This window comes from Ochotona curzoniae, unplaced genomic scaffold (genome assembly GCF_017591425.1).
Source record: "Ochotona curzoniae isolate NIBS_2020 unplaced genomic scaffold, NIBS_Ocur_1.0 scaffold_3223, whole genome shotgun sequence".
In the NCBI taxonomy this organism is placed as follows: domain Eukaryota; kingdom Metazoa; phylum Chordata; class Mammalia; order Lagomorpha; family Ochotonidae; genus Ochotona; species Ochotona curzoniae.
The window spans coordinates 7,707,304-7,727,541 of NW_024467108.1; the positions used below are offsets into that span (position 1 = coordinate 7,707,304).

Consider the following 20,238-nt stretch of genomic DNA (forward strand, 5'->3'; position numbering starts at 1 on the left):
TCAGAAAACTTCAGCAAAAAACTGCCAGAGATTAAGTTAGACTTACTAGTCACCGTATGCCACACATGCAGACAACAGAATGTAAATAAAGAACTGCAGAGCTCTTAGCTGTTGCTGTTATGAGATGAAAATCGCTAATTAAGCTTGCGATCAGAGGACTGAGTAACCATTTGAGAGCTAGGTGGATGCATTGTCGTCTACAGCCATACCACCCTGAACGCGCCTGATCTCAAGAGCTAGGTGGAAAATAACAACTGCAGCCTTTCTCTGCTTTAAACCATTTGCTCCTCTCTGTCATTGTTGGTTATGTAAACCACTTTTGGGCATTATACACTTTAAACGCATTTAAATACATTATGTGTCTGACTGGTAAAACTCTTAAACTGCCCCCCCCCCCCCCCCCGCAAATCCTGCTGGATTGAATGGAGATCTTTCTAGCATCTACTACAGCAGGTTCAAGGTAAGATGATCGCCTGAGAAACGTCATTTCACAGCCTGCCAAATAACCATCATGGAAAAGCTCCAATCAAACCCAGGATCATCCACTTTAATGCTCCAAGACCAACTCCCCAGCTCCCCCTGCAGGTGAACTGGAGCACAGCTCTCTGATCCTACTCTACTGGATGCTCTTCCTCAGCTTCCTCAGTCAGCTTTTCCTAGTCTGACTTCTTCCTAAATACACATCCCTACAACTGCCCACCTACTTATTATAAGATTCATAACGAAACTTCCCTATCATCCTTTATAAATTTATCTTGCTTGGCATGAGAAAATAAAGCCCAGACAGGGTTGGGAGCCTGGATGCAAAGAGAACTCACCCTACATCAGCCTGGAGAACTTGAAGCCACTCCAGAAACCTCCCTCTCTGGAAATCTTACTTGGTGCAGGTTTCCTCAGAATGCAGCATCAGCACAATTGGAGCAGGGCTCTTGAGACTGTGGCTGCACAACCTTTGTGTGGATATCTACACAGGCTCTTTTATGCATCTTTAACACAGTCTCTATTACTCAATATTAGCAGGCGTCCCATACCTTTAGTTCAAGGTCTAATGGATGCAAACTCACGTTTCAAAGGCCTCTGGGTCATTTTGGATTTGCTGTGGATTTTTTGTTATATAGGGAGAGTTTATCTTCCTTCCTGTGGGGTGAGGCAGACAGCAGCAGGAGTGGGAAGCGGTCTCCTGCGAGTTCTCATTGATTTATGCTGCATGGTTGGGGTTTCCTTCTGTTGTTGTCATTTTGCAGAAATCTTGCCTAACTTGACCATCCCACGAACAAGTCTAATTGAGATGTTACCCCTCTTCCCACCATGGTGTAACACGGTGGAATAAGCTGCTGTGGACCCATTGCCCTCTCAGAGCGGCAGGTCCTGCCTGGTCTCCCTCACAGGGCTTACAAGCTGGTGCACGCATGCAACCAGCTAACACAGGAACAAAGGAGGAAACTAGAGGAAATCCACTGGAATAAAGAAGTCTTACCTTCTTACTCTGTTTTGCAACATTATTTATTTGAAAGGTAGAATGATAGAGAGAGGGGGAGACAGCAAGTGGTGGGTGGGTGGGGAGATTCTGTATCCTCTGGTTCACCCCTCAGATGGCTACAAAACCCTGGGCTAAGCTAGGCCGAAGGCAGGATCCAGGAACTCCATTCTCTCTCCTGGAGGAGAGGGCCCACATTCTTGGGTCATTACTCACCATCCTCCCAGGTGCATTATTAGGGAGCTGGATTGAAAGTGGAGCAGTAGGGACTGAAACCAGCATTCCCATCTGGCTGGCACAGCATGCAGTGGCCTAACATGCTGCAACTCAACACTGGTGCCTTGCTTTCTTATCCAAACATTCTTTGTTTACTTGCTTGAAAGAAACAGTAAAGGCAGAGAAAGGCAAGGTCGCCCATCGCCTGGGTGATTCCTCAAATGCCTGCAATGGCTGAGGCTGGACCAGGCAGAATCCAGGAGCCTGAAACTTTGCAAAGGACCAAAGTACTTGAACGATCAGCTGCTGCCTCCAAGAGTGTGCATGAGCAGGAAGCAGGAGTGTGCAGTGGAGCTGCGGTTCAAACCCAGGCACTTGATATGGAATGCATTGTAAACACTGCCCCGACTTTTTAAAGAAAAGAGTACAGATGCTAATATTTTCTTTGTGTATCTCATGGATCACCTTGGGGGACCATCTTGTCTCAGAGTTATAATGGCATGTGGATAGTCCATTCTTTTATAAAAAATAAGTTCAAATGTGTGAAAATTCTATTAGAGGGCCCAGCGTGATAGCCTAGCGGCTAAAACCCTTGCCTTGTACGCTCCAGGGTCCCATATGAGCACTGGTTCGATTCCTGGCAGCCCCACTTCCCATCCAGCTCTCTGCTTGTGGCCTGGGAAAGCAGTCGAGGATGGCCCAAAGCATTGGGATCCTGCACTGCTTGGGAGACCTGGAAGAAGCTCTTGCCTCCTGACTTCAGATTGGCTCAGCTCCAGTCATTGTGGCCACTTGGGGAGTGAACCATTGGATGGAAGATCTTCCTCTCTGTCTCTCCTCCTGTCTGTATGTCTGCCTTTCCAATAAAAATAAATAAATATTTAAAAAAATTTATTAGAAAGTCATCTTGTGTGCATCAGCCTTTATAACTTAATTCAAAGCTATTCCTGTGTTTTCCTTTCAATAGCCTTAGGCTAAAACCAATGGAGCTTGATCTGATCACTTAACTTGTAATGTTCCAGACTTATCAGAGGGTGGGGAGTTAGAGTGGACCTCCTCTTGAGGTACCTTGCAAGTGGAATCCCCCACTCAGTCAATCTCATTGCTGTTCCTGCTTTTAACCACATCATCAGTAGCTCTGTGGCATGTAGCTCCCCCTCTGTAGCAGGGATGGGGGCCTTCTCCACAGGCCATTGGGATATTTACAAACATTCAAAGCCATACAAAATGATCAACTGAAAAATGAGCCTCCTATTGACTTATGGAATATTGAGTCCCTCCCGTGGCTACCTTGGTAGAATCTGACCCAGTGATTTTTGTGGGCCTTATAAGGTTTGTGGGAGGGATGATGCTCCCAATCCTGATTCATAGCACATTATTTCCATAAGGGGTCCAAGCTCTCCAGTCTGCCACCTGCTTTGTTTTCACACTCATCCTGGCTGTCAGTTCTGGGCCCTGTGCTCTAGCCATGGCGATTGCCATTTTGCTTTGGCATGTATTATACTGCAGACCCCCTGTGTGGTCTATGGTAACCCAGTTGCTCTTCCTCCCTGTTTGTACTAATCTATCTTGGAAGGCCTCTCCTTCTCAGTGAAGTTCTTCTGGATTTCCCCAACACACAGAAGTCATTCCCTCCCTTGCAAAACACAATGCCCTGGTCCTGTCCCCCCAGAGTATTGCTCATCCACAAGGATTATCTCTGTTACAGCTTGAGCTCTTGGAGGGCACCAACCACATCTTTTCCCCCTCTGCAAGTGCCGGTAATGTGTGTCTCGGAGTGTTGGTACGGAATATAAGCACATGAAGGAAGATGACGTGAGAAAGAGATATGACTACCATTGTTTCAGATAGTCCAAATTAAAAGAAAAGATACAGGAACTGAGAGAAGAGAAGCTGAGACAAAGACCTGGGGAAGGGGTGGGGGTTCAGCTATAGAACCTTAACAGAGCACCGTGCGCTAGATGGGAGTAGGGAAGGTGTTTATTCTCTGACTTCCTCATTCATTTACTCAGAACTACGGGAGAGCAGCAACCCTACAATGATTCTGTTTCCACTATTTTCTAAGCATGGTTGCTCACAAAACACTTGTGAGGTGGCAAATTGAAAATTTAGGCATGGTTCCCGCAGCTGAAGAACTCGCATTCTCGAGCACACTTCAACTGGTAAGAAATCCTTGGATGTTGAAGCTATTTAAGAACAAAACACGGGGTCATCCCCAGGTCATGGCAGCATGATCTGCAGCAAGGGCATCCCACAGTCAGGATGCAATGCCAGACTCTGCCTGGCTTCCCACCTTACTTTTGTCATTCTATTTGGAACAGGCACCACTGGAAGCTTCCAGATTACTTGCTGAGCATGTAAACAGAGAGGAAAAAAGGAGAAAGAAAAGGAAAAAGAAATGAGAGAGAGAGAGAGAGAGAGAGAAATACTCTCTGTTCCTTTTTCTTGGACAACCCAATGGATGTGTCAGGAGAACCCATGAACTCTTCCAGATTGGCTGGAGGAGCTGAGCCTGTACGCTGGAAAGCTCTGTAGAGCAGCTGAGTGCCAGCTGTTCGATTACAGGTGAGTGAGCTCTGGAGGTAGGCAAAGCTCACTTTCCATCACCACCTCTGCTTGGAGCCCTGACACCACTTGGACCAACCACCCAAGGACCATATGGGTCAGTGACCACCGGTGTTTTGGGACCTGAGGCTGGATCTCCAGCTCTGGGGCCTTCAGCTTCTTGGTGGCCAAGCTCCTTCTTCAATCATTGAGGGAGCATGAGCTTCCATAAGCTTGCAACTCAAAAAGCCTACATCTGTGGACAGCCCAGCTGCTGAATGCTGATGCTGACTGAATCTACTCCCTTGCAATCTTCTGGAATACTGCCCATTGACTGGCAAAGAATAGGGCTCTCAGCTGTACATAACACACGCTTACTTGTTTCCAGAGAAGGGTGCTGCCTGGGGGTGGCAGGAAACAGCATGGAGGAAGGCTGATCAGCAGAGGACAGGGACCCTGCCTGGAGTGAGCAGGATGGCCACGTATGCACACAGTTCCGAAGCACTGTTGGTGCACTGGAGAGATGGGATGTGTGGTGCCTGTCTGGGAGGCTGCACAGCCAGGGGCCTGTCTCTAAGAAAATTCAGCAGATGGTGTGCGCTGTTAGAAAAATGTGAAGCAGCTAAAATGTTACTCCAGGCACAATGTCTTGGTGGACAAGGTCATCCTATTTTCGTACACTCTGCCTTTCAGTTAGAGCACAGGGCAGAGCAGATTTCCCCAGGAAAGGGGAAGCTGGAGTTGGGCTGACACTGGGCAGAGGCACAGCTCAACTCAAGGGGCCAGGAGGAGGTACAGCTCAGCACCAAATGGGTGCCAGTTTGTATCTCAGCTGCTCCACTTCCCATCCAGCTCCCTATTTATGACCTGGGGAAGCAGCAGAGGCATGCTCAAGTCCTTGGTATGCTGTACCCATGTGGGAGGCCCAGATGAACCTCCTGGCTTCCAATCAGCTCAGCTCTGCCTGCTGTGGACATTTGGGGAGTGAGTCAGCAGATGGAAGATCTTCCTTTCCCTGTATCTCCTGCACTCTGTAAATCTGCCTTTCCCATAAAAATAAATAAATCCTAACAGCATCAGCAGCAACAACAACAACAAAAAGGCAGTAGGGAGAGGGAGGAGGTCCTAACAGAGCAACAGGTGTCACTGGACAAGGACATCCTGTGAGCCTCCAGCTATTAACATCCAGGGCCCCAGGCAGAGCAGGGGTAGAGCTCTACATCCGGATATGGAGGTTGGGAGCCTGGAGAGAGAAGGCGAGGCTTGAGTCCTCGGGGGATCCAGGGGCACTAGGCTCCTTCTATCAGGAGCTCAGGCACAGAAGACCAGGCTGGGATTGGGAACAAGTCAGAAGCCCACCTGGCAGAGCTGACAAGCCATGGGCCAGATAGACACATGGCCAGAAGGAAATAAGGTTGAGTGGCTGGGTATGTGGCTGGGAGTGCTCTGTTCAGGTTGGTGCTGGCCTGAGAAATCTGCAGGGTTCAACCCTCTGGATAGATGTTCACACCCCCCACTGCAGTGGGAGAAGGGGCAGAGGCAGGGGAAAGGTGCTCTCTCTCAGAGTTTGCATAGCTCCATGTTACTAATCCTCACTGGGGATTCAGAGTCAGCTCCTGGGGCCTCTGAGATTTGCCTGCAGGGCTAGTTAGGCTCCCATAGAGATGTGAGTCCTGATTCTGTTTTCTCTATTGATGCCAATCCTGATAATGTGAAGCCTGGCTCTCTAAATATTTGTAGCTTCTGTGAGCATAATGATTTCTAGTTGGGACCACTTTGTTGCAAATGATAGTGCTTCATTCCTTTTAATGGCTAAGTAGTATTCCATAGAGTGGCTATACCACAGTTTCTTTATTCAGTCCCCCTTTGATGGGCATCTAGGTTGTTTCCATGTCTTTACTATTGTGGATTGTGCTGCTACAAATATACGGAGGCAGGTTGCATTTTCATATGTAGGCATTATTTCTTTTGGATATATCTGGAGTTGTGATTACAGCTAAAGGACTGTATTATTACAAAACAGAGGGTACAATGGGGAGAGGAGATGGAGAAGGGAGGGAAAAGGAAGAAGCTCTTACAAAACTTACTTACAAAACTGTATTAATAAAAGTAAGAATAAAAAATTATCTTCTCTTTTGCCAACATGGAAAAGCAGAACCCCCCTGCCTTACAGCACAGGAATTCCTGTTTGGGATGCAGGGCTCCTCACTGACATACATTCTCCAAATCTCAGGCTCAGTTCCTGACCTGCCCAGCCACAGGCTCTCTCTGGTCTTGAAGTTCCTTCTTCTGTCACAAGGGGCTGATGACTGCAGAGAGCCATTGAGCTCTGAGCACCGTCGTGTTAGGATGGCTGCCTCAGTTGCACAGCAACACTGATAATGCAGTGTGATGCTCTGGCTTTATCCCAGTTCTTACAGAGGCACAACGTCTCATAAGAATAGTACCACCATTGCTAACGGTGATGCTAACACTACTGCTGTGAGTGAGCATGGGCTCTGACACTGCCCGACACCTAAGCGCTCCACATCTTGTTTAGTTCTCACAGTATCTCCACACGGAGTGGATTATTATTCTCACAGGACAGAGGGGCCAAGTGAGACACAGAGAGATTGAGACAGGTCCCAGGTCACACAGTCATTGAACAGTGGGGCTGGGCTTTAAGTCTTGGCCATCCACCTCTTAGGCCAGTCATCTTCAGCCCCACGCCTTACTGCATATTGATTTTTTTTTTTTTTTTTTTTTTTTACAAATTATACTATTGGGCCAGAATGTAGCATAATAGGTAAAGCCACCACTTGAGATGCTGACATCCCCTATGGATGTCAGTTCCTATCCTAGCTGTTCCAGTTTCAACCCAGTTCTGATAGTGGTCTGGGAAAAACAATGAAAGATGGTGCAAAGGTTTGGGCCTCTGCCACCCATGTGGGATCCTACCTCCTAGCTTTGGCCTGGCCCAGTGTTGGCCATTGTGACCATTTTGGGAGTGAAGCAGCAGGTAGAAGATCATTCTTTCTGTATGTGTGTGTCTCCCTCTATATATAGAACTCCTTCAAAACAAAGAAGCACATCTTTAAAAAATAAAGGAAAAAACATTGCACAGGAGCAAAGGAAAAGTCTGGGCCAGCGGGGGTTGTAGGGAACTGGAGGCACCGCCCTGTGCAGATGACTGAGCTGGAACATAAGGTCCCTAACATAGAAGCTGACTCACACAGCTGACTCAGGTGGTCTCAAGGGGGAAATCAGCACATGATGCCAGGCTACTCTCTTTCACTGTGCCTCACCTTTTACAGCCACAAACCAAGGGTGGTCAAGTCTTCATGTCAACCAGTCTGGGAGAAATTCACAGTTGTTACTACATATATCACAACAGGACATTTAAAAAAATGCCTCATTTGTAGAATATTGCCCCATTTCAGAGGTTATTATCCAAGCATGCTATGTACCAGCCATCAGGATTCTGAGTGTGTTACCTCATTCAGTCTTCACAACAACCCGGCAAAGTGGTCAGATCCATGTTGCAGGGGAGGGAGCTGAGCCTCACTTGTCCAAGGTCACCTGCTCTCCCTTTGCCCACAACAGGCCCTCTTCCTTGCCACCCTGAGTCCCCCTGGCTTCGCAGAGCCAGCTTCTGCTGAGGCTTCCTGTGATGGACAGCTAGGGGGAACAAGCTTCACTATAAAGCAAACAGAGCCGGTAACTCGGTTTTGAAATCAATAAAGGGATGATCAAGTGGCAGAGGAGTTGTTAGCTGCTCATCAGGATGATGTGAGAAGTTGCTGCCTGCATCTGAATTGAATGCACCTAGTTGCTTTAGCATTATAAACATTTGCTTCCATGTGGGGAGGGGCTTTTAGAAAAGCAACATGAATAATATATGATGGCTGAGATTTTGGCAGAAGCAGGATCCTTGCCTTCCTCCATCTCCCATCAGGTAATTTATCATTGTCTTTCTTTCTTTCCTTTTTTTAAAAACCTGATGGGGTAGCCTGTCAGCTCAGCTTGTTCTGAAAATGCGTGAGTATAATTCAATAATAAATTTGCTCAGAGGCCAGCTGTCAGGAAGTTGGTGTTTATTTGAAGTCCATTAGATAGTCTCCACTGCTGGTATCTCAGAGAGCTCCCTGAGGGCTGGCTCAGGCCTAGGGCGGGGTGCAGGAATAGGAGCAAATGTGCTAACAGAGCTGCTCTGTCCCCTCCTTGCTCTAGCATCCCAGATCTGTGGTGGGATAAGGAAGATGGTACTTCTAGAATCATCCCTCCTGCCTTGCCACCACCGTGCTTGCCAGCGCCTGCTTTCACAAAGCCTGGACACTGTGACGTGTGTGTTAGGGCTACTTGTCCTCCATGCAAGGCCGTCTTTCAGTCCTGCCTGAGATGAGACACTCCTGCTCAGTTTGTGAACAGCAGAGGATCTAGCTCTTTCCCTTTTTTGTTCCTTATCCACATGCCCAGCTTTCTCTTGCCCTGTCTTCTTCCTTCTCCCATAAGCTCTTTGCACACACCATCACATGCCCCATGTATCTATCCCAAGAGCATGTGGGTTTCAAATGTCACAGCTTGTCTCTCAATTTCTGATTTGAAAAATATTTTCCCTGGCCACATCATGATTTTCTTCATTGTCGAGTGTGTGAGAGTCACCTATAGACCTCAGTACCCACCCTGCAAGTCTCCATATCAAGCACCCTTCATTGTATTCTCTTCACCGTTCCAGGTGGAAGACAGGTGTATAGCAGGTAGGGGAGAAGGATGGTATATGCACCACCTAACCTATGCCCCTCTACTTTGCATCAGTTCAGGGAGATCGTATCCTTTTCTGTGGAGTTGGGAGCAGAATGTCAGATAGGGTTACTGTATTCAGTAAATTTGCTCCAGGATAGGCAGATGTTGGGTTCTGAGCACACAGCAGAGTGTGTGAGAATTCCTGAGGGGGGCCTTCCTCACTCTAAGTCCACCTGGCAGTACTTCTGCCTCAGTCCTGAGTCAGCTCTGCTTGGCTGAGGCCCTCCCATCTAGGGAACTGCCGCTTCCTTATCCTTGATTGGGCTGTCTCTGCTCCAGTACCTGTGGCACCAGCTGGGGTGCTGTATGACAGCATGGGGCACCCCTGTGCAACTCCAGGGAGCCTCCTGCTCCCTCTGTCCAGGCATGGGATCAGGTGGAGCTCTATGGAGGGTGCTGAGTGCCCAGGACTGGCTGACTTGCTCCCTTTGTCCAGGTATGGGATCAGGCGGAGCTCTGGGGAGGGTACTCAGTGTCCAGGACTGGCTGACTTGCTTCTACCACTCAAGGACAGTCAAGTCAATTCAAAGTACTGGCCTTGAACTCCCCTCATCCCCTTCCTCCTATCCCAGTGGCAGAGGTCCCGGCATGCCTGCTGCTTAAGGCTTGCTGGGCTTGATTAGCAGTTGGGAAACTGCAGCATATAGGAGCAATACCACTGAGGCCTATGTCGCCTGCTGGTCTAAGCAATGCTGCTGAGGTTTTGGGTAGGAGCCTGCCTCCTGGAGGTCGGTGCAGCATATGGAGTGCTGGAGACACAGGCCTTGTTATTATATACACAGGCACTGAGTCTGGTCTGTCTGCCCATCAGATGTTCTACTCTTTGGACAGGGGTCACTGGCTTCATCTCTAATAAGGATCCTGGCTGACAGCTGGCTGGCAAGAAGGTGTTGTCTTCCTTTCCTCCAATAGTGACGCAACAACCCAAGTCTTGCTCCTCTCTGTATAGCTTCTGGACTTTCCTGGAGGGCAGACACTTTCAAATTCCATTGCCAATTAAGGAAGTGAAACTGAAAGCCATTCTTTTGTTTTCTAAAAAAAAATATATATTTTACTTTACTTGAAAGGCAGAAAGATGGCGATGGAGAGACAGAGCAATCGTCCATCTATTGGCTCACTTCCCAAATGCCTATACTGGTTAGATAGAGCTGGCCCAACTAAAGCTGGGAGTGCTGAACCTCACTGGGGTCTCCCTGTGAGGGTGGCAGGGACCCTAAGCACGTCAGCTATCACCTGCTGCCTCTGAGGGCACACATTAGCATAAAGCTGCATTGGACATAGGACAACCAGGATTTGAATCGGATACTGCTATGCAATGTGAGTGCTCCAAGAGGCATACAAACTGTTGTATTAAATATGTACCCAGAGCGCTTTTTATCATTATCACCATCTCTTTCATCCTCACCACTTTCATGTAATTTAGTAAGCATCTTTTTGGATGGCAGGCACTAGCCTGAGACTTCATGTACTTTTTGTTCCCATTTAATCCTCAGGGCAATTCTGTGACAGACACACGATCACCCCAGTCTTACAGCAGAGGAAATCAGAAGTCAGTTAAATTAGAAAGTTTTTCCAAGGTCATGTAGCAAGAAAGTGGGTGCCCTGGCCTTCCAATCCAGGCAGATGCCATATCTACTCTGGTACTCCCCAAGCCCCATCCCCTGCCTTCTCTCTCTTCCTCATAGGAGAGGAGAGCCAGTAATGACTCAAACACAGTCACCAGTCACTTACTTCATCCCACCTGCACAAATGAGCATTGTGCTTCCAGCCCAGGCTAGGCGAATGGAAATCCAAGTAGGTAGTCTAACCCAAAGTGTTCACATCCTCACACTGCTAGGTGACTTAGCCATCTGGAAGACTTCTTTCTGCGAATCTGTTCAGGGATCTGTTGTGATAGCTGTTTCTTCTCCATCTGGCTCACCATGGAGGAGGAGCATAATGACTGTGGTGAGGAATTTCTATAATAACAGTTTGGAAGCTTCCATTATCTATTCATCTGTAGAGCAAATACTCTGCTCTGGGCCATGCCCACAGTATTAGCGGTTTGGAGAGATGAATACCTCCTGCTTTTGCAGGGTGTTTAATTTAACTGAAGGTGGCAGATGTCTAAACTATAGTTTGGGAACTTACTTCCATGTCTGCTTCTGCTTTTCATCCCTAACGGGGTTTGTAGCAGGTGAGTGACTGAGTCTCCCTGCACTCTGAATCCTGAGATGGAATTAAGAGAACAGATACTGTATCCATTTCCCACTCACCTCCTTCATCCATTCTTTGTACTTCAAAAACTCCATGGAAAGGCAAAATTAGAAGATGGGTTTATTTAAGGGCAAACATTTTTGAAGTCTAGGCACAGTTATTTCATAACATGTTTTCAATGAACATTTTAAAGACCCTGTGTGTGTTTAGGGAACTACTAAGTGGCATAATGAGTAAGGCACAATGCTTTCCCTGTGGACTCTGTACTGAGAAGCTGGAAGACATGCCTAACACACACTGTGTGAGCCTAAAGTTCTGTATCTAGGAATGGCATAGCTGAGATCTGAAGCCCAGTTTAGCCTGACTCCAGTCCTCTACCATCCTCACTGCCAAGGGGTCCACTGGGTCCAGTGCAGGCATGTCAGGGTCTAGCCCTGATGGGTTCCTCTCAGAAAATCAGAATAGTCCTTGGCATCCAGCAAAACACAGCCATAAACATGTCCCAAGATGGGGCCAACCAAGAAAGGCTGAGCAAGCAACACTGTAGGGACCTCCAACTGATGAAAAGAACTCAAGGTGTGGCTCCCTCATGTACATGCGCCTCCCCCTTTGCCACCAGTTACACTCTGTAATGATAAGAGCTGTTTCGTGTAGATGTCCTCATAGCTCTCTTCTTCAGGCCTCATTCTTCTCCACTTATATATGCTCCTGGAACAAGCATTTGTGTGCTCATGATTTCAACTGCTGCCTGTTGTAGGCTTCCCAAGTGGAGAACTCTACATGAATCTAATCTCTGTGTGAATTCTAGATGACTTGCTAAGCACAAACAGACTTTCTTTTTGGATGTCCGACCAGGGAGTGTTTCTTCTTCAATGTATAGGTTAGCACCTGCCTTCCAAACCTTTGTCTGTTCCCAGGTCCTCCTCCTGCGGAGAGTGCTGACATTCACCCAGGCATCTGCATAGGAGGCACCCCTCTCCCATCCCCCTTGTCCAGCATTCCTCACAACTCTCAAACATCAAGCCTGGATGGTCTCCCTTTCCACTCCACTGTCCCTGCTCCCAGATGCAACTGCCTGACAATGCACCTGTCTTTCGTGGATGGAATTATCATTTATTAGCCCCCACGCTCTTTCATTCTTCTGTGACATTGTACCAGCTTTTCCCTATGCTGGGAACACTTGCTCCTTTAGTCTGGCAAATGATTTCTCATCTTCATGACTTATTTTTCAAGTTGTGGTCTTCCTCCTGCCCAGGAGTAGCTCCTCTGTGCTCTAGTACCGTGAGAACATATTTCTGGCCTTGCACATCATAACTGTCCCCTAGAGGACTGACATGATCAACAGGTAAGGACCATGCTCTGCTCATCTCTGTGATCCCAGGATGCCCTCTTGTACAGAAAAGCCTTCAATTAAGCAATGCCCAGTGAATGTCACAATGGCAAGGATGCAGGGCACAGAGGCAGTGTAGCCTGGGATGCCAGCAGACACCCTCTCCTCCACCAGAGCCTAGCACAGCCTTCTGGACATCTGTGTTCAGGGAGAATGTTGTCAAGCCTCATCGAAAGACTTCAAGATCAGGAAGAACTGACTGCAAAGTGGGTATTGATCTGAGATTCCCCTTGGACCTTTGATTTCTCACTCTTTCCATCTATCATTCAGCAGGGGCAACACAATTTCACAGGAAAAAATTCCAAATGCCTTGGTTGGCATCTGAGGATACCCGAAGGTTGCTTCTCTGCTCCCCCCATCACTCTACCAGAAACCTTCAATGCCCACTTCCTGGCCTCCTCCTATCGCCTCACCCCCACCCCAGCCTGGCCCTAGAGGATGGCTTAGTTCTCCTCCAGAAAGCCCTGGCTGGGGCTGCAGCTTGTAGACTCACCCTCCATCAAAGGGGTTCTCCCCAGGGATGACATGTGTGCTGTCCTTGCCCACGAGGAACTTGATGCGGTCATAGAAGGAATGGAGGTTCTGCTGGGACACAGGGGCCTGGGTCTCCTGGATGATGTCCAGTGGGTCAGGGGAGCCCAGACACAGGGGGTTGATGTGACAGAGCGGCTGGAGGCAGCAGTCAGGGTCCATGCAGTCCACCAAGCCATCTGTAGGGGTGACAGAGCACATAGTTTATATTGCTAGTTCCATTAGCCATGGCTTCTAGAATGCAGCCATTCATTTCTTCTCCAGATCCAAGTCACTGAAAAGCTTCATTAAGTGCTGATATAAGCCAAGGTCTTTGTGAAGCACCAAGGAGAACCAGGCACTTCAGACCTGGTCCTAGTGTATCTGTCCAGTAGGAGAGACAGATAAGTGTCTAGTGTTTGTCCTGCAGGTTTTTTCTCCTCCCAAAGAGATAAGAGAAATACCATTGGGATCGTAGAGGTGAAACAATATGAGAATACAGAGATTTCTGAATAACTAAAGTCCCATGTTGCTGCTCAGAGCAGAGAGGAACAGCTAAGGGGAGGCTGCTGGGATGGTTGTGGAGACTTGAAAACCCCGTGAGGGAGTTTGCCTTTCAATATCAGGATTGTAGTGGGCACTGGAAGGTCTTAAGCAAAGGGTGGCTGCCTCTGATGTGCATTGTGAAATTGGAGGAGGCCCCAAGAGGAAGTTGTGCTAGTCAGGAGAGGGGGAAGGTGCTGAGTTTGCACAGGTGGGACAATAAAGGTTGTTTAAACTAAGGCAGTATGGTGCACATGGAGGGAAGCAGGTGGTTCTGAGAAATGTCTGGAAACTGCTTGGCTTTGGTGGTGAGGAAGAGGCAGAGTTGGTGTAGGGGTCCCACAATGCCTAGCATCTCTCCTGGCTGCTATATGCCTTTGTAGCTCAAGATTCTGTCCCCAGCCCTTTGCAGGCCCAGTCTGGCCTTCTCTTTGTTATCATTTACAGGGAATTCTCTTTGCCACACGCATGGGTTTCCTTAGGGCTCAAAATCATATTACAGCTTGACTATTCTCCTAAAGTGCCAAGAATGAAATTCTATAAGAGCACAGATTTTTGGTATCATTCCAAAGTGCTTTTACAGGCACCCAATAGAATAGCTCAAATGGGTAACAAATCCAGGGGGGCAGGAAAAGCCCAGGTCTACATCTGTGTGCGCTGTAAGTAGAACACAGCAGAACGGACTCCTGCCTGGGCTCAAATTTCAAACGGCCAGTTGAGAACTCTGGGATTTTGGGCAAACTGCATCACTATTGGGGCACGTGTCTGTTCCGGTCATGTCCTTCATATTCTTGGAACCAACTGTAGGAGTTTTAGTTTTAGATAATTTTTTAAAAATTTGTTTTATTTATCTGGAAGGGAGATAGAGATATAGGGAAGAAGTGAAAGATCTCTCCACCATTGGGTCTGGCCAATATCAGGAGCAAGAAGCTCAATCCAGGGCTCTCACAGGGGAGCAGTGAGTGAACCAGAAGCCTGACTCCTGGGATGCACATTAGCAAGAAACTGGAATCAGAAGCAGTTCCAGGACTCGAACCCACACACTTCAACATATGGGATGTGGACATCCCAAATGACATTTTAACCATACACAAAACACATCTCATAGATGTGTTTAAAACATGACTGCTATACAAATGAGTGGAAACTGGATGAATCAATGAACAAATGAAGCAAGATAAGAGACCAAATGCCACAAAAGCAAAAACAAACAAACAAAAAAAAACATACGTTAATTCAATCCAACTAAGTAATTGGTATGGTGGGATTGAACTTCAAGTTTTCTTTTTTCTTTTTTTTTTTTATTGTTAATAACATTGTATTATGTGATACAGTTTTATAGGTGCTTGGATTTCCCCCGCTCCTCCCACAACCCTCCCCCCATGGTGCATAACCACTGCTCAAGTTCAGTTGAGATTCTTTCATTGCAAGCATATACCCAGCATTGAGTCCAGCATCTTATTGTCCTGATAACATTTAACGGCTTCTTGGGGAGGCCGTCCCTGGTTCAAGTTTTCATGCTGCCTTACCAGTAACCCTAGACAAACTGCTGTACTAGGTCTCTCTGACTCTGGTCTACTCATCAGTAACATGGGAGTAGCACTGCTATGGCCATCACACTTTTGTCTTCGTGGAATTTATTGCCACCCATGAGAGTTCTGATTATGCATTGCCTGGACTCAGTACCCTGATCCTCCTTGCTAGCTGTGTGGCCTCAGGCAAGCTGACTGACTGCTCTGGAATCTAGCCTTTTCCTTAATACCTGACGGACAAAAATCCCTTAGTTTCCTCTCCCATTTTGTCCTGGTGCCCAGGAGTTGTAATATCCTTGAAGGCAGCACAGGGATAAAGAACATAGATTCCAGCTCCAGACACCCTGGGGCCAAAACCTGACTCTGAAACTCATACTTTGTGACCTTGGGCAAGTTACTTCAAATTTTTGGTCTATTTTCCATATCTCTTAAAAAGGACAGTACCCTCATATCTGGATATGATAGTCTCTACTATACAGCTACTCTACATCCCCTTAAATGATAAGTCACAAGACAAAATCAGTAACAGGAAGAAAAATAGAAATTTACAATGTCTTGAAGTTAAATACATGGTACTGGATATGACAGTCTCCATTACATAGTTATTGTACATTCCCTTAAGTGAAAAACAGAACCAACAACAGGAAGAAAAAATAAATTAAAAACGCCACGAAGTTAAATAACATGCTAGTGAATGACTAATGTGTCACTGAAGAAATGAAAAAATTAAGAATCTTCTTGAAGAAAATGATGTTAGTATTGCTTCTTGGCCTTTTGGCTAAGATCAAGTGAAAATGATGCTACTGTATGATCTATGAGTCATTGAAAAATTTAATGAGGAAGAAAATGTTTTGAAGAGACTAAATAAAAAAATACATAGCCATTTACAGAGCATAATGAGATACAAATAGAACCAACTGATTTTTATTCTAAATTTATAACTGACCAATATGGGACTTAATGTAGCTATTAAAATTCTGATATTAGCAAGAAAAAAGGGATAGTAAGTGTATGTGCCACACACTTATATTTGTTTGCTATATAGATAAATGTTTGTTATATAAATAACGCCAATCATGCCTTCACATCTAGCATAGCTAGTGGACACACAGCAAGTGCTTAGTAAGCGGTAGTTCCCCTCCCTGACCTGGAACCTAGACTCATTTGTTCTATTCTACCCTGCCAGCTTCACTCTGAGATGTTGGCGGAAGGTCTCACTTCACCCCAGCACTGTTCCAGGTCCCAGACATGACTACCTGGCACAGCACCTGCCTTCCCCATGGCCAGCACGCTCCATGGTACTCTCTGGGCTGCCCTGTCAGCCATTGCTTACACACATAATTAAAGCCCAGGCGGAAGGTTATTTGCATTCTGCTATTGATGTTCACATGACAGATTCAGCAGCCACATCCATAACTCTGCAGAAATGCCCTATTATTCAGTCCCAGTGAGCAGTGATGCTGACCGTTAAATCAGCCAGCACAATTGAAGAGCCGTGAAAAGTCATGGCTAATTTGAAATTTTATTAGCTCTTGCCTGCTCTTGTTTACCACCGAAGCAGTCCCTGGAAACCAGTCTTTTGCCTCTTTATAAACACCCTTCTTGGTGGCACCTGAGAAGAACAGCTGCCTGTTGGAGCAGGAGGTGTCAGTTCTGCACCCCTTGTGGGGAAGGCTGGGCAAGAAGTATGGACTTGTTATTATTAAAATCCATATTAAATGATGATAAGAAAGAGGGAACTAAAGCACAGTATTATTCAAGTGCTAGGCATGATGCTAAATGCTTGATAAGGAATGAGTCATTAAATCTGCCTTGAAGTGGCCCCTGTCATCACCCTCATGGCAGAGAGAAGGAACCAGAAGTGCAAGGTGTTAAGGCAGAGTTTGGAAGCTCACAGTCAATGAGTAGAGGAACTGGCTCAGAATGTGACCTCAGTGCCACCTAACATCTGACGTGGTCCTTGAGCCCTGGGAGGCCTCTAGGAACTTCTTCTGGGGAGGAGAGCCCATACCTGTGAAGCCCACCAAAGCACACCTGTCTTGTCCAGCATCCTGGCAGTCTCCATCGCAGCACTCCTAGCCCTGCCATAGAGATGTCAGTTGTCTCTCTTTCTCTATCCCTGAAAGTTCCGAGGATCAGTGGCTGTGGGATTCAGCTCAACATCCCAGGGACTAGAACAACAGAGCCTGTCCTTCCCTCTGGTCTGAGGAATGAATGAAGGGCTGACCCAGGCCAGGGCTGCTCCACTGAGGGAGGCTCAGCATCCTGGGATCCTGGAGATGGAAGGAGCCTTGCCCTCTGGGATCATGGCAGAAACCATGGTGTTTATGAGAGCAGTCCCTTGAGACACAGTGCCTGGAGTCCAACCAACCCTAATTTCCATGTGTGCTGGGGGTCTCATAAGAGTGGGTTAGCCTCTCTCAACCTCAGGTTCCTTACAGTCTCAAGAGGCATAACAATAATGATCAACTCCTTAGCCTCACCAACCAGTTTCTTACAGCCAGGTGTGATAGATGATGCTTCCTTTGGAATTAGACAAAGACATTCCAGGGGAGGACTTTAGGCTGAGATTGTCTCCAATATGGGATCGGACATGGGTGCATGCCTCTGCACTGTGATATGTCACACCAGGGCCTTTTAATTCAGATTTGTTTCTCTCATTAGCGCTAGAAAGTTTTGCCCTAAGTTCTTTGGATACTGCTTCCTGCTTCCCTTTCTCTCTAGACCTTTCTTTAGCAATACTTGTAAACACTTTAAAGGTCTTCTACCACAGTTCATGTTTTTTGATGGGTATCTCTTATCTGTCTTTCATCTTAGTTTACTTCCTCAGACCTAGTTTTTACTTCACTTATTCTTCCTTCATGTGTGTTTCTGATCTGCTATTGAATGTTTTGTTTGGGCTGGTAACTTAAAATGCCACACGCTATAATTTCTAGATAATCAGTTTTGAATTTTCAGAAATCCACATGCTTCTTTCTTGACAGTGTTCCATCCTTATGGCTTTCTACTTCATCTTGTCTGACATCATTTTAAAACATTGAGTTTATAGCCTGTTTCAGCCAGTTAAGTTTTTGGGAGTGGTAATCCCCTTGGAAGCTGTAGTGATTGATAGTGTGTGACTAATCATTGATGTGGGTTCTATGATTCTGATGGTCAGCTCTTGTGTGACTGAACTCACCCTTCATAGTGGTTTTCTGGTTAGTTCTGTTTCTTTCCCTAGGGGTACTCTTAGTTTAAGACCATTTTTCAGGTTGATTTCTTAGCTTAGAATTCTAGGACCATTCTATTTATTTATTTGGAAGACCTGTTTACTGGCTCATTTTCCCAATGTCTAAATGGTTGAGGCTGGGTGGGAGGCCACAGCAAGGATGCAGAAACTCAAACCAGGCCTTCCACATGAATGGCAGGAACCCAGATGACTCAAGCCATCACTGCTGCTTCAAAGAGTCTGTATTAGCAGACAGCTGGAACCAGGAGCTGGAGTTGAGTATATAAAACTTATATCTCATGTAGTAGGCTAAATTTCTGTCCCCACTCTGGTATTTAAGCTTAAATCTCAACATGAATTGAAGCATGACATGAGCTATACGTCCCACAGCAGACCTCTCATCCCCACACTCTGCAGCCACAGCAGGGAAATGCCTCAGTGCCATCTATGTAGCCCAGCGGCCTGTGTTTCTGCCCTATTCTCATGAGTTGCAGCCTTCAAGTGGCCCCGCTTTAATGTAGTATGCAGCTTTGTCCTTGGACTTCGAATGCATCACAGCTCCTGTGCTACTGCTCTGGCTTTAACTTGTTTCTGGCATTCAGTGCTCCTCATCCCCCTCCCCCACCACCATCTCCACCCAGCTTCTTCTTCTTTGCTAAATTCTTAAAACAAGTCAATGTACTTTGTGGTTGGAGGGTTTCTGTGATGACCTACTTGATCAATTTGCTGGAAACAAAAATTCCAGCAAGAACTCTGAGTTTTAGTTCTCCCGTCTGTAAAACGAATCGCCCAACTCCTTCACAGAGATGCTGTGAGGAGTGTGTGATTATAGGTGGGAAACACCTAGCATGATTCCCAGCATCTAAGTAGGTGCCGGGTAAGTGACATTTGCTATCTGCTTCTGGCCAAGTGTCTCCCCTGAACTGATATCTTGGTTGCAGATTTGCCACTGGGCCATGCCCTGGCCCTTCCCTCTGCACACTGCTCAGAATGCAAATTGAAGTATACTGAAATAAACATAACCATAGCAACATCCCTGTAACCTAGGGTGGCATAGACTGCAGACATCTGGGGACTTGGAGCCTCTTAAATGGAGCTGTCATACAAACGTGGTAGGAGAGACTTGGGGACTGTGGAGCCAACCATGGCATGCTTTGCAGGCTACACTGATTGATGGCAGGTCAAGAATGTACTTGGCTTATGCCTTTCTATGCGGACACCTCCTGATTATCCATTTACACAATATTTGTTCAGTTGTAAATGTGCACAAGACTTCCACCAGCAGATAATCATATTTAAATAATATATGTGTTTCAAATACGAAGGGCCCACAGAGCTTTTCTTAAAGGCTGTGATTCGCCAGAGCAGCTTTTGTGTGAAACTGTCTTTTGGTTTTCAAACAAAGTCCTGGCTGTCTGACACAGAGCATGTGGCTTCTCTCCGGGAGGGAGAGGCTATCTCAAGTTCATCGATGTAAGCACAGATGACACATTTTGAAGAAAAGTAAATTTGGAGGTTGATGAGAAAACATCCGTAAACAGCTTTGGGGAGTCTCTGGTTGGGAGCATTTGCATTTCCAGGCACTTCCTACTCTGTCTGCATGCTGCACACTGGCGGGTGGCCTTACAAGCTGTCCAGGCTCATATGCAGCTATCAGCTGCCTAACAGCAAGAACGAGTTCTGAGAAACACGCTGTTCAGCAGTTTCACTATGTGCATATCACAGTTGCACAAATGAACACAGTTCCGACATCACCAGACCATATACTCTAAGGGGTCATTGCTGTACTTGTGATGCACAGCTGGCTGAATCAGCAAGATGCGGTGCGTAACTGAATTTG

At 46.7% G+C, this 20,238-nt stretch overlaps 1 protein-coding gene across 4 annotated transcripts in view; it reads right to left on the minus strand.

Annotated features, from left to right (window-relative positions):
* TENM4 (teneurin transmembrane protein 4) overlaps positions 1-20,238 on the minus strand; it is a 356,529-nt gene that overhangs the window by 73,368 nt on the left and 262,923 nt on the right. For all 4 annotated transcript variants that reach the window (XM_040963945.1, XM_040963947.1, XM_040963948.1 and 1 more), the window contains one exon: positions 13,099-13,315. In XM_040963945.1, the coding sequence (XP_040819879.1) occupies positions 13,099-13,315 (217 nt within the window). The remainder of the gene's footprint in view (positions 1-13,098; positions 13,316-20,238) is intronic.